Source organism: Pelophylax lessonae (assembly GCF_965119305.1).
Source record: "Pelophylax lessonae genome assembly, chromosome: 6".
Taxonomy (NCBI): domain Eukaryota; kingdom Metazoa; phylum Chordata; class Amphibia; order Anura; family Ranidae; genus Pelophylax; species Pelophylax lessonae.
In genome coordinates, this window is record NC_138773.1 from 208,297,549 (window position 1) to 208,311,701 (window position 14,153).

General features: G+C 43.3%; 1 protein-coding gene across 2 annotated transcripts in view; it reads left to right on the forward strand.

Annotated features, from left to right (window-relative positions):
* Window positions 1–14,153, forward strand: part of VPS8 (VPS8 subunit of CORVET complex) — a 424,969-nt gene that overhangs the window by 277,458 nt on the left and 133,358 nt on the right. For both annotated transcript variants that reach the window (XM_082262330.1, XM_082262329.1), the window contains 3 exons: window positions 1,439–1,545; window positions 3,928–4,006; window positions 10,579–10,661. In XM_082262330.1, the coding sequence (XP_082118456.1) occupies window positions 1,439–1,545; window positions 3,928–4,006; window positions 10,579–10,661 (269 nt within the window). The remainder of the gene's footprint in view (window positions 1–1,438; window positions 1,546–3,927; window positions 4,007–10,578; window positions 10,662–14,153) is intronic.

Consider the following 14,153-nt stretch of genomic DNA (forward strand, 5'->3'; position numbering starts at 1 on the left):
TCGGTTCTTCAGAAACCTCCCTTTGAAGATATTAGGGAGATTCCTCTACCCACGTTGTCCCAGGATGTGGCCTTCTTGGTGGCTATTACTTCTGCACGCAGGGTGTCAGAACTGGCCGCATTATCTTGTCGTTCACCATATCTGGTGGTTCATAGAGATAAGGTGGTTCTTCGTCCGAATCCATCCTTCCTACCAAAAGTGGTTTCAGAATTTCATCTGAATGAAGAAATTGTATTACCTTCCCTGTGTCCTAAGCCCAGTCATCCTCGGGAATTTGCTTTGCACTCCTTGGATGTGGTCCGGGCGATCAGGGTATACTTGAAAACGACAGACTCGTTTCGCAAGACGGATTCACTTTTTGTGATCCCAGATGGACCCAAAAAGGGGTTGCCTGCATCTGCCGCGACCATTTCCAGATGGATCAGACAGACGGTAGAGCAGGCTTATTCTATTAAGGGTCGAGAGCCCCCGTTCCCTGTTAAGGCGCACTCCACTCGGGCACAGTGCGTCATGGCCTTTCGCCATCAGGCGTCAGTGGTCCAGGTGTGCAAGGCGGCTACCTGGTCGTCGGTGCATACCTTCTCTAAACATTATAAAGTTGATGTAATGGCATCGTCTGATGCCTCATTTGGCCGCAAGGTTTTGCAGGCCGCAATTTGAGGAGACCAGTGGTCTACCTCGAGGGTTTTTTTCCGTTGGAAAATTTTTTCTTTAGCCTCATTCTTTGTTTATAATGAGCCTTTAAAACTTCTAGTTTGGCACCGGTTGGGCCTTCTAGATTGGATTTGATTCTGTCAATCCCACCCCTCATTTGTGGCACTGCTTCTGGATGTCCCAGCTCTTGAGAATCAAGAAGACTACGTCTGTCAATGAGCGATAGAGAAAAATGGATTTTTGTAAGAACTTACCGTAAAATCCTTTTCTCTTAAGCTCATTGACAGTACCCGCCCCTCTATCATTGAGTTGGGTTGGGTTAAATTCTCTGTACTGCTTTAAACAGAACTGATTCCCTGTAGCAGAGAGAGGGAGGATATACCCTCAGGGACTGCCCCTAGGGTGGAGCCAGAATGTTTTGTCATTCTGCCTAGTCCTACTCCTGCGGAGACAACATAACCCAGCTCTTGAGAATCAAGAAGACTACGTCTGTCAATGAGCTTAAGAGAAAAGGATTTTACGGTAAGTTCTTACAAAAATCCATTTTCTAACGTTTTAGATCAATATAGGATGCTTCTGAGATCCTTCTGAGTTTTTCACAGGCGCATTTGACCCCTGTCTGTTGTGTTTGAGCTCCTCCTAAGCTGCATCAAGCTGCCTCATGCTTCTTTTGCATTACCATTGACGTTATGCTAACAAAAACCTGTGTACACAGGCACTCATATGTAGTATTTATCCTTATTACTCTTGACTGTAATTTGTTTTTTTTCTGCTTTTTCCATAGATGAGGTAAAGGAAATGGACATCTTAAAAGATGTGAAGGAAACGTTATCGGAAACAATTTTATTGTGTCAAAGGACATCTCGTACACTTAACCAGCAGCAGAGAGAGGTATTGCTAACTAATATCATATTTTTTTAGCGTATCCCAAGTTTTGAGCAGTTGTTTCACATTAGGAAATCGTAGTCCTAACTTGTATTTCAAGTTGACTCCTTCCCTCAAGTGCTTGTATTTGGTTCTTCCAATGATGAAGGTTTCAGTGTACTCTGGATGTGCCATGTTTAAAGTCCCTAAGGCAGTGCAGGAAGGTTAACAGATAATTGCAGTTTTTATACAGTAAGACTAAGTTCACACTTGCAAAAAAATTTTGAAGGAGAAGTACAGCCAGAGCTTGTTTGGCTGTACTTCTCCTGTGGATCACAAGAGTGCAGTTTGTTCTGCACTTTTGTGACCTGTTTTCAGCAGACAGCAGGTTGAAGCTGACGTCACAGAGCCAGTCTAGGCTCTGGAAAGATTGTAAAAATAAAATCGGGATCCGCCCACATGCCTGGACCAGCACCGAGTCGCTGAGAGCCAGAGCCGGCCGCTCCCGTTCACTCCACAGCCCAGCACTCCAGTGAACGAGGAGGGTGCAGAGCAGAGAGCTGTGAAAACCGAGCAATCGGCGGTGTTCGATCGCTTGGTTCTCAGTGTTAAAGCCGGCGGGTGGAAAGATGCAGCATTCACCTAGGTAAGTATAAATGTGCAAAAAAAAAAAAGTCTGTACTTCTCTTTAACGCTGACACTAACGTGAACTAATGCACCTATAGCTTAAGGCACATTAAAAAAACGCACCCCAGATGCTCCCTAAGTGATTTCTTTTTTTTTTTTTTTAATTTAAGAAGGAAGTGTTTTTTTCTGCTCACTGATGATAAACTCTACAGGCGTTTACTATGGGTTACTATAGACTTGAATGGAAAAAGTTGACAAGCTTCTACTACTCCCAGACTCGACATGTAGCCTCATTTGTGCCACATGTAAAGCAAAGCAAGTGCTACATGTTTTTCAATTGTGAGCAATTTTTATTGCCAGGGGGGTCTAATACTTTATCACACTTAAAAATGTCCCAGCCAGTATATGCCTATTTCTGAATCCCTATTCAAAAGACTGTCCTTCTTTCATTTGAACGGTAGAAGGCCTTTGCATATGGGTGAAGCAAGAATATGGTGCGCATGACTGGGAGGTACAAAGTCTGGCCAGGATACTTTTAAAGAAAAGGCTGTCTGACACCCAGTGAACCACACATTTAAGATTTCAGCAGAAGGGGGGCAATAAGTGTTACATTTGCAGGTGAAGGTGTCCCTATAAAGGATAACTGTATGACAGTCATTTAGCACCTTACAACATAAATATGATGACACCAAGCTTTCCCCAGAGCAAACCTGTTTACAACCACCATAAGCACTGGGGAGAAACATAATGATGGGCATCTTGACTGGAATATTAGGTGGAATTATGTATTAACTGATATGGTTTGAATTTTGTGTTGTACAATTAAGAGGTTATATTTTATGGAGTAATAGCAATAAACAATATTAATTGGTGGTATGCCCACACTTTTTTTGCAGAATTTTTGATATGCTGATAATATAACATGGGCCCTTATTAATAGGAGTGTTGGGTAAGGGAACCATTATGCGTTATTTAGTTGTAATTGGTATGAAAGTCATTCCCTCTGAATATTCTAAAATATATATACTTCAAAGAAAATAAGGGCAGTGATCATCTTCCCTACATTTATTTGTTTTATTGTATCCTTACAATATCTTGCAATACTTTAAAATATGATGGTAGCTCTGAATGGTGGCCTAAATAACAGTATATACTCAGTGATAAAGCCCTGGCCTGACTCTTTCATGGGCTAATGTTGGGCTACCAAGATAATTAAATGTGCCTTGGCCATATTTACTGCTAAGCAAAAAGAGCATATGGACACCCCTAGCCGGGGATACAGGAATGGCAGACATACAGTAGATACTGCTTTTTGCCAGACCAGGCTGTGATCATGGAGTCAAATCCGCCCCCTTTTTGTATGCAGGAAGAGATAAGTACAGAAACTTAAAATTTATATCAATTCATCTAGCTTTTTAATTAGTGGACCACCAGAGTGAAACAGTGGGTAATTGCCGATACAAGGGGGACCACTGGAGCGGGGTAGTGGAGAGTGTTAACAGAATAACAGCAGTATTTTTAGTCCTGAGATAAAGTTTTCACAAATGGGATTTGCACCATTTCAGCCCTTAGGCAGTTTGCAAGGCCAAAAAAAATGTTTAAGAACCATATGTGCAATCCTTGACAAGCAGTTGGAATTCATCTTCTTACATTTGCACATTGTCACGGGTTTGCTGAAAAATTCTGTATGTTATACTGTACAAGCTATTACAGTCGGTACATCCTAAGTTAAGAGATTCAGGATAACTGCAACCAGTCTCCTCTCTTCTGTTTTCTGTATAGGCACTATGGTTTCCTCTGCTTGAAGCAATGATGTCTCCACAGAAGCTCTTAAGTTCTTCTTCTCAGTTATATTTGGACTGTAAGTTTCTCTTTCCTGTTCTTTCTATGACATGGACTGTTCAAAAGGTTTTTGTCCTCAATAGCAGTAAAATAAAAAACCCACCCACAACCACTATTAAAGGCTAGTTTTCTCCCAGTTGAACTCCTGTCTTTTAGTTCTTTTTTTCTCTGGTACCCGGGAGCAGCCATTACATGCTAGCTTTCTGTGGTTAAAGAGGAAGGTGAGCTGTAACTTGTTATAAAAAGCTATTACTATCAGCAGTGCTGTGTCTGCTTCCTTAGCAGAGGAAAGATGTTAAATTGCTGAGCTCTCCAGACTGCTGGAGCAGGAATCGCCTAATGGAATGGAGGGAGTCCATAGAGAGTGGAGCCTTCTTCCACTGCATATTGCTCGTGAGCTGACGTGGTTTTATGCATTTAAAAAGAAAAATAAATCCTGTTTCTTACATTTAAGGAGTTTTTCACTTTTGGCAAGGAGAGAAAACACCTTCTAGAAGAAAAAAAATAACCACCAAGGGGGTGTGAATGTTTAAAGCTAGCCGAAGACACTAGAAAGCAGTCTTCTAAAATATTTTTTCATAAATTTGCATGTTATTATCACCCAGTCAATCAAGTTTATGGATATGAAGGAGAGAGGGAGGTAAGATAGGAAGATATAACCAGTGGTGCCCTTATATCGGGAAAGCAATAGTAATTGAGTATTTAGCACAGTCATTTTCTCTTTTCCCCTGCAATTATTCAGATGGAGATGTTCATGCCATCCAGCCAGTGCTTATGAACAAGGGAATTGACTGATCTGTCCGAAATTGGCCAGATAGATCTGGATATAATCATCTCATGTTTAAAAGTAGCTTGAAGAGAGCTTATATTTCTGAAAAGTAGCCTTTATTATAATTCATACCTTCAATAAGGGTTGCCAATGGTAAGAAAAACACACACTACCAAAAAAAATGACATTTCTCTTTCGTTCATCGACAGACACAGCGCTCCATAAATCATAACTACTGGGTTATATTGCCACCTCCAGGAATATGACTAGACAGAACAAAAAACACCTGGCTACGCACATGGGCTGTCCTCAGCTTGGTATATAACCCCCCCCCCTCTCTGCTCTAGGTAATCAGTTTTAATCTGTCTAGTCAGGAGTAGGGACCTAGGCTCCCGGCTGGCATCTCTGGTACTAGCAATTCTTTTCCCTTTCCTTACATCCAGGGATGTTCCCTCCTCCTATCCTTAAATCCCTCAGCTGGGCTTCCCCCACTCCCTTTCCCCCCTGCATGGACCTTGAGTCTGGTGGGGGTCCCAGGGCAGAGTTTGCAGCAGTGACCCCTGGGGTCTCCCCCGCTATCCCCACTCTGTAAGGGTCCTGGGATAGTGTGTGTCCTGCCCTGGTAGTCTGGAGGGGTCCCAGTGTAGGAGACCCCTAGGTGCATGCCCTACTGTTAGCAGTGTGGGTATAGCGCAGGGGGGTCCCAGTGCAGAGTGTGCAGCAGAGTCTCCCCTAACATGTGTCCTACCTTCGGACAGAGCGTGCAGTGTTGCAGAGAGCGCAGGGAAGATCCTGGCAGCATGCTTCAGCGTTTGTAGCTAATGGTGGCCATTTTCCCTCCTTAGTTTGGCTGGTTTCCGGTTGGCGGCCATGTTTGTGTAGCCCGATAATTTTACTGGGCCATTTTCTCTTTGGCTGGTCTCCAGTTGGCGGCCATGTTTGTGTAGCCCCGATGATGTCACAGGGGTCATTTTCCCTTAGTCCAGGAGATGCTGGATACAACTGAAGCTCCTCCTCTTCCTTTTCCTCCTCAGTTTGCTTTTCCTGTGCCCGGGACATATGAACAGGGATAGCGTCCATGATGATGCTGGGTTTGAAATTCTCTGCGCTCCTCTGGTCGGTAGGGTGAGCCTTTGAGGGTCCCTGCTATCTGTAAATATCACACCACCAGATCCATCTGATAGTGAGGATGATTCCTCCATGGTCGTAGCAGCAGTGAGTAAGACTTTAAAAATGGAGGATGCGGTGTTGTAGCCACAGACGTGGTAGTGTTTTTTGGTACACATAAGTTGCCTCATACTCCAAAGTGTTTCCTTATATGTCTTATTGTGACAGGTTTTCCTGTAAGGAATGGGAACAACCAAAATTACCCTTTGTGGTCCCCAAACGTTTTTGCTGTACGTTACCCTTTTGAGGAGTTACTTTTAAAAAAGTGGTCTAGTTCACCAGTGGTGGACACTCTAGTTTTCAGCTTGAATAAAGCAACCATAAACCCAGTAGAGGAATCCCTGTCCTTTTAAGGACCCGGCTGACAGAAAAGCGGAGCCTGTGGCACACAGCATGTTTACTTTGGCTGGTTCGGCATTGCAGCAAGTCTTTGCCTCAGCCCTGGTGTCTCAGACCCTTACTGAATGGGCCAAGCTTTTGTGCCAGGGCCTGGGCAGTGAGCAGGTCCCCGCTGCTATATGTTGATTTAGCAGACCAGTTGGTCCATGAGCTGCAGTTTATTTATTTTTATATAAACTTTCTGTTTCAGCAGTGGTGATTAGGCGTGGGCTGTGGCAGACCAAGCCTCTAAGAAAGCTCTTACTGATCTGCCCTTTCAACGCGATCGCCTGTTTGGGGCTACCCTGGATGACAACATTAAGGGTATCACGGGGGGGGGGGGGGAGTACCTTCCTGCCACAGTCAAGGAAAGAGAAGGAGCTCCTTCTCCGCCCATAGAAAATTATTTTGTGCTTCTGGGACGGAGAATAAGGGAAAAAGATCTTTTAAATCTTCCCCGGGAGGTTCCAAGCAACCTTGGTCTGGTAAGCCTAGAGCAGGCTTCTCCAGACCAGCAGACAAGACCCCTTCAGCATGAAGGTCTGCCCTCACCCATTATTGGGGTGGGGGGACATCATCGCTGGTTTCCGGCCCCGTGGACTGCTTTTGTGAGCATCAAGGAGATCAGCAAAATGTTTCTTTTGGGGGTAGCCAGAAAGGTGGGCAAAGTTTGTTCTTTTCAGGTTTTTTTAGGTCCTGAGTCTCCTTGTGTGGATTTAATTCCTGCAAAGGTTCAGGTGATGTCCAAACTGCCTAAGGTCCCCCTATCCCTATCCAGGGAATTGATTTACCTAGGTCTGATTATAATTCTGACCAGGGTGGTCCTTCCTCTGGAAAAATTTCAGGAACCACAGGCCGTGATTCATCGGCTGCGGTCACACAAGACAGTTTTCCCTTCCGATTTGCATAGAGGTTCTGAGTCTGGTGGTATCCACCTATAAAACAGTTCTGTTTGCACAGTCCTACATGCAGCTCCTTTAGCAGGTTCGGCTCCACAGGATACCAAAATTTGTGACGGGGTCATGGGGCCCTTTGACAGATGCCGCAGGCGTCCATGGGCCACAGTAAGGCCAGTATCATCCTCAGCTCAGGCTTCTTCCGCAGTTCCTGCGAGGAATCAAGAGCGAGGATCTTCCTATCATCCTGGTGGCTGTCAACGTCCCTTGGGGGTTTCCTCTCAGAGAAGACCAGTTGTCCCAAGGGCTAATCTACCATCCTGCTTTACAGTCGCTGGTTTTAATGGCTTAGCTATTAAAAGCCAGGTACTGAGGGATAGAGGTTTGTCTGGATCAGTGATCCCTACTATGGTGAAGGGGAGGAAGTTACCTTCCAGCAAGATTTACCATCAAACATGGAAAGTGTACATTTCTTGGTTTGAGTCGGTTGGTGCTCATCCTCGATCCTTTTCTGTAGCTTGGATCTTAACCTTTCTTTAACGGGGTGTTTATCAGAAGTTGGCCTTGAGTACCATCAAGGGCCATGTGTCTGCCTTGGCAATCTTCTTTCAGCAACTACTAGCCATGCACTTGTTAGTTCGTACCTTCATTCAGGGGGCTCGACATGTGGCTCCACCTGTATGGTCTCTTTTGCCACAATGGGATTTATATGTAGTGCTTTCGGTTCTCCAGAAACCTCTATTTGAGAATATTCGGGAGATTCCCTTGTCTACGTTATCCCAGAACGTGATATTCTTGGTTGCTATTACTTCGGCCCGCAGGATATCAGAATGGGCGGAATTATCCTGTCGCAGTCCCTATTTGATGGTCCATAGGGATAAAGTGGTTCTTCGTCCCTGTCCATTATTCCTGCCCAAAGTTGTCTCCAACTTCCATTTGAATGAGGACATTGTGTTGCCTTCCTTGTGTCCCAAGCCTGCTCATCCCAAGGAATTTGCTTTGCATACCTTGGATGTGGTTCGTGCGATTCGGGTGTATCTGGCAGCTACTGAGTCCTTTCGGAGGTCAGACTCGGTTTTGTGGTTGCGGACAAACCAAGAAAGGGCTGCCCGCTTCTTCGACTACTATCTCCAGATGGATCAGACAGACGGTGACTCAGGCCCATTCCAATAAAGGTCAGGTTACACTTTTCCCTGTCACGGCGCATGCTACTCAAGCGCTAAGTGCTTCTTGGGCCTTCCGTCATCAGGCATCAGTATCGCAAGTTTGCACGGTGGCCACTTGGTTGTCGGTGCATACCTTCACAAAATTATATAAGTATTACTTTGGCATCTGCAAATGCTTCTTTTGGCCACAAAGTTTTGCAGGCTGCAGTTTAAGAGGGACTGTTCCCTCTTAAGGGGTGTTTTTCTTTAAAACTTTATTTTTTCAGACAAAGGCTCCTGTGTCCTGGATAAGGGCACTTATGTTTAGCCTTGGGTTATTTTCCCTACCCCTCATTTTTGCTTTTGGCACTGCTTTTGTTCATCCCATTAGTTATGATTTATGGAGTGCTGTGTCCGTCGATGAACAATAGAGAAAATAGGATTTTTGTACTTACCGAAAAATCAATTTCTCTGAGTTCATCGCCGGACACAGCACCCACCTCTCTGTGGAGTTCTGTTACTTCTAATACTGCTTGCTACTAAACTGATTACCTAGAGCAGAGAGGATGGTTATATACCAAGCTGAGGATGGCCCATGGGCATGGCCAGGCGTTTTTTGTTCTGCGTAGTCCTACTCCTAGTAGAGGCAATATAACCCAGTAGTTATGATTTATTGAGCTTTGTGTCAATCGATGAAATTGGTTTTACGGTAAGTGAAAAAATCCAATTTTTCTCCAGTGCCAGGTATTTGATCGTTTGTAATGTAGGCTTTCTCACTGTGCTTAAAGTGTTACTAAACCCAGGACACTGCATTTACTAGATCTGGTTTTTCACAGTACACAGAACATGGAAATGCAAATATTTTAGTAGATATAAACTGCTAATTACTTATTCTCATCAGCAGTATATAGCAGTCTTGTGACACTCAGTGTCTGGTTAAAGCCTGTAGGAAGAGTTTTCATTCTCCTCTGACTGTCCTGTGAGGCTGCAGGACCCCAGAACCTCTGTCCGGACAGTGCAGATTGGCCAATGCACTGATCACATGCACTCTCCCAAGAATAAAAAAAAAAAAAACTCTAGCAATACACACCAAACTGAGCATGTGCAGAGTGACGCCAAAGGCAATGGATTGGAGACTGTGGAAAAAGGGGAGGATCAGAGAAAACAGGATCAAACGGCCTTTTTACACAATGTGGACAGTTAACCACTTAGGTTCCACATTGAGTATAACAAGCATGCTTTACTTAATATACAAACTGTTTTTACTCTTGTGGGTTTAGTTACACTCTAAATCTATGTTCCCCTTTGGTCACTTTAAAACTGGCACTCGCTGAACTGACTTTCAAGCATATATATTTAGCATTCGACTGGGGCTTGCATTTGATCATGTGACCAGTACGAGATGTGTGAAGAACCATGGACTCCAGAATTAGGATAGGTTTGTTTAAATAGTTCTTTTGCTTTCCCTATTATCAGTAAAAGTAAGGGTTCATGTACACTAGAGCTTTTGGCGTTTTTTGCCAAATCCCTTAAACTCCACTACATTAAAGCCTATGTGTCAATGCACACACATTCTTTTACAAGAGATTAGAAGCTGCTGCAGTTTGGGGAGGTTCAACCTCCCTCTCCTGAATGCGGAAGAACCGTGTTCAGGATTGGAACATTTTGACCGCAAAATCACAAAGGGGCGAATTTGCCGCAGTTTGCGTTTTACCACGGCCAGCAGTCAGCCTAGTCTGTGTGTACATGAGCCCTAAGAATGATAACAAAGGCAATTTCTTCAGAGTATAGCTCCACTTTCAGAAAGCCTACCAGTTTCAAGCACTCCAAACAGCTGATTGATGAGGGTGTGAATGGAATCCGGTTTTACTTTTCTTTTTAACTCAATGGGAAACCTTTTTACATCAATTTCAGAATAAAATAGCAGCATTTTCTTGTCTTCCATGTCATGATTTGACTGTTTTTAACTAAGCATATATCCATCAATAGAAACTGTACTGCAAAAAAATAACATTTAAAGTAAAGCACTGAGGAATAATGTGCAGCAGCCTGCCCACAGCAACCAGTTAGCCATATAATTTGTATTGAATACTCTAAGTAAACATTTCTGCTTTGTTTTAAATGAAATCATTTTTAATGTGTGCAATTGAATTTTTCTTAAAAACAGATCTTCTTTTTTGCATTTCTTTGAATTTTAACCTATGTAAGCAATTACGCTATATATTTGTCCATACAGCTTTAAAGAATCTGACAATGGATGTCCTCAACAGCATGGCAGCCTATATCTCTCTTCCATCTATACTCCAGAGGATATTGCAGGTACGCGCTTTATGTTAGCAGACTGACGTCTGTGTATGTTTTCCTGGAATTAACACTTCAAGTTAGGGTCCTTTCACACGAACGATCCGATCAGATCCACCTGTCAGTTTTTTAGGGGGATCTGATTGGATCCTCCATGCATCCCTATGGAGCAGCGGATGTCAACGGAGACATGTCCGCTGACACCCGCTGCCATCCGCATCCGATCCTGTCTGTGAAATCCGGACGGATGGAAACCCTATTTTCCATCTGTCCAGGGGATCGGATGGGATTAGATGAGAGCGGACAGGCGGTTTGCTCTCATCTGATTCCCCCATAGAGAGCAGCGGGGCTCTGAAACCTCCCTCCCTCCCTGACACAGTGCGGAGACAGAGCTGTCATTTGCCTGCTCAGTGGGGATCGGCGGATCGATCCCCGCTGAGCAGAGAACGGAGCTCATCGGAAAGCGGATCGTGGGAAAGGACCCTAAAACTAGAAATATCGGTTTCATAACAATTAAAAGCCTCACGAGAAACATACAAATTTATGAAAATATAGACTTGTTCGTTGTATACTCACTATAATTTGCATTATTAATGTATTTGCTCCTTTGCTTTGAGACATCAGAATGTGGTAAATATTTATTTGTTTGTGTGACAAACCGATTCAGGGGTCAACTTGCTGTTATGGCCTAGTAGAGGTTCCTGGGGTTAGCAAAATGGCTATACAAACTCTGTGCCCTGTGTATAATAATCATATAATCCTTGTCATGTTTTCCTCTTCCTCTTCTTTTGTAAAAAGCTTATACAGAGATCAATAAGTAAATCTGTAAATTTAAAAACAGCAGAGATTGAGTCTCAGTGACTCATCCCTTAGCTCTGGTTCACACTAATGCGATTTCTAATGTGAGTTGGAACACATTGAATCACATGACAAGTGAAATAACATCTATGGAGCCCATTCACATACATGCAGTGTGACTGTGATCTGACTTTGAAAAAGGGCCCTGTGCAAGTTTGCTGCAATCCAGTGCGATTTTGTGGTCCAAAGACTTCAATGGACACGCATTGAAATTGCATCTGCATTCTTTTTTGATCGGTTTTACAATGCGATCTGGGCTGGTTGTTAGGAGCCGACACCCACCGGCAACCTAACAACCAGTGACCCATCCCACAGCAGGGATAAGTGATTAGTTGTTAAGGAGCCAGCACCCATCTGCTTCCAAACCATGATGAGTCATGTCTGCTGTTAGCAGGGGATTCCCAACTGACAGCAGAATGTAAGCAATAGAGCTGACATTTAAAATAAATAATTTTTGTTTTTGTTTTTTGGCGTGAGGTCTCCCTTAAAATCCTATACCAGACCCGAAGAGCCTGGTATGGGCTGAGCATGCAGGTCAGGGAAGAGGGGAAACAAAAAAAGGGCACACCCAGCTGAATCAAGCCACATACCCTCAACATGGGGGGGACACTTTAACAGCGGGGGGCCCCATTTTGGTGAGGACAAGAGCCTCTTCCCCACAACCCTAGTCTGGTGGTTGTGGGGGTGCGGGGGATAGCTTATCTGAATCTGGCAGCCCCCTTTTAAAAAGGCACCGAGATCCCGCTCCCCCCCCCATGTGAATGAGTATGCTATACACAGTACCCTTACTTATTTAACCAAAAATATGTCAAAAGTCAATAAAAACACAAACACAGTTTTTGTCCTTTATTTATAAATAAACACATCCCTGATATAAATCCATCATCTGATAAGAGTCTGGTATGGTTTGGGGGGGGGGGGGCATTCCATTTCTTTTGGCGTGGGGTTCCCCTTGAAATCCATACTAGACCTAAGGGCCTGCTTTGGATTTTGGGGGAGGACCGCATACATTTTTTTTTTTTTTTTTCATGCCGTGGGTTCCCTCTTAAAATCCATATCCATAATCCCTCAGTGGGGGGGCCCCATGCTATGTTTTTTTTTTTTTTTTAATGCCGGCTCTTTTGTTTACAGTCTGCTGTCAGCGAGGATGACTCCTTGTTCGGGTGGCAGCTCCTTCGCAACCAGTGACTCTTCTCTGCTGCTGACAGCAGGAATGCATCACTGATTAATTGGACGCCGGCTAGTGCTAACTCTGTAACAACCAAGTCACTCGATGAGTCGTAGTAGTAAAAACTCACATTAAAACAGTATCCAAATTGCACCAACTTGCACCACAGCTGCACTACAAAATCACATTGAAATGGGACCAAAATCACACTGCACTGGTGTGAACCTAGGCTTATTGGATGACCCAATCCAAGGTTCTAATCAGATCCAGCAAGCCTAAATGCAGGTACAATTTAGCTAACCCATAGTGCTCTGAGAATCATTTGTGATATGTTAGATGCTCTTTTCTAAACAGATTGTGTATGTATAATAAAAACAGATATCAAAGCTCAAATTCAAAATGTAGAAACTTAAAACAAAATATTGGCCCCAAAACACTATATTGTCCTTTAAAGAGCAACTAAACGCACCAATTGAACAATTCCCAAAAAAAAGTTCAAGTTGGAAATTGTAATGAGGGCTGGGGGGTACAGCGCTTCTGGGAAGTGATGAAACTAAAATTGAATATTAAAGTGGAACTCCAATAGGAGTGTAATAAATGTGAAACAAATTAAATTAAACTGTGTATCTCATTTATGTATCAGTGTACCTTGTGTAAAGTGCATAAGTGGATTCAATAATTAGAGTGGATCATATAATAAAACAACGTCTGATATAACATGCAAAAAAATATAGATAAATAGATAAAAAATATACACAATCTAATCTCAATAAATACAATATAAAATTGATATAATCAATAAATAAAGTGCTCAGTGCAATCCATAATCTATTAATTCCAATATCAAGTGTAAAACCAATTAAGTGACAGGTAAAGTGTTAAGTGCATTAAACAGTGATGTGCATATTCTCACACAGTCCTTTTCAAATACTGCAGGTGACTCAAACAGTTCAAAGGTGGGAAAAAGGGATGTACTCCAATGATGTGTCCAGATAGAGGTAATAGCATATAGGGTTTTTGCCCTCCACCTCAAACAGTGTAGAAAGTAGGGGGGTGCTTCTTCACTTTGTGCCCCTATAGGTGTACTAATCTCTCACCTCCAAATATCTCATTATACGCTTTATAAGCTCTGACCAGGGTTCCTCTCCACTCCTTCCCTGTTTGCCAATGGATAGTGGTGCCTCGGATGGATTGGCTTTCAAAACTTTCCCAATGGCCAACGACTCTCGAAAGTAAAGTGCTCACAATAGTGCAATATTGCCTTATATATTCAATTTTATTGAAATAGATTAAAAAGACTTACATTTGTCTTTAAAAAAAGCGCCTTGTGTTAACAAACAAAGAGGATCGCGGTCCTCACTTCCGCATTCGTACGTCACTTCCGGTAGCGGCCCTACGCGTTACGCCACTTCCGCTCACATGGCTTCTTCAGGGGATTCCCTGACGTACGAATGCGGAAGTGACGTATGAATGCGGAAGTGAGG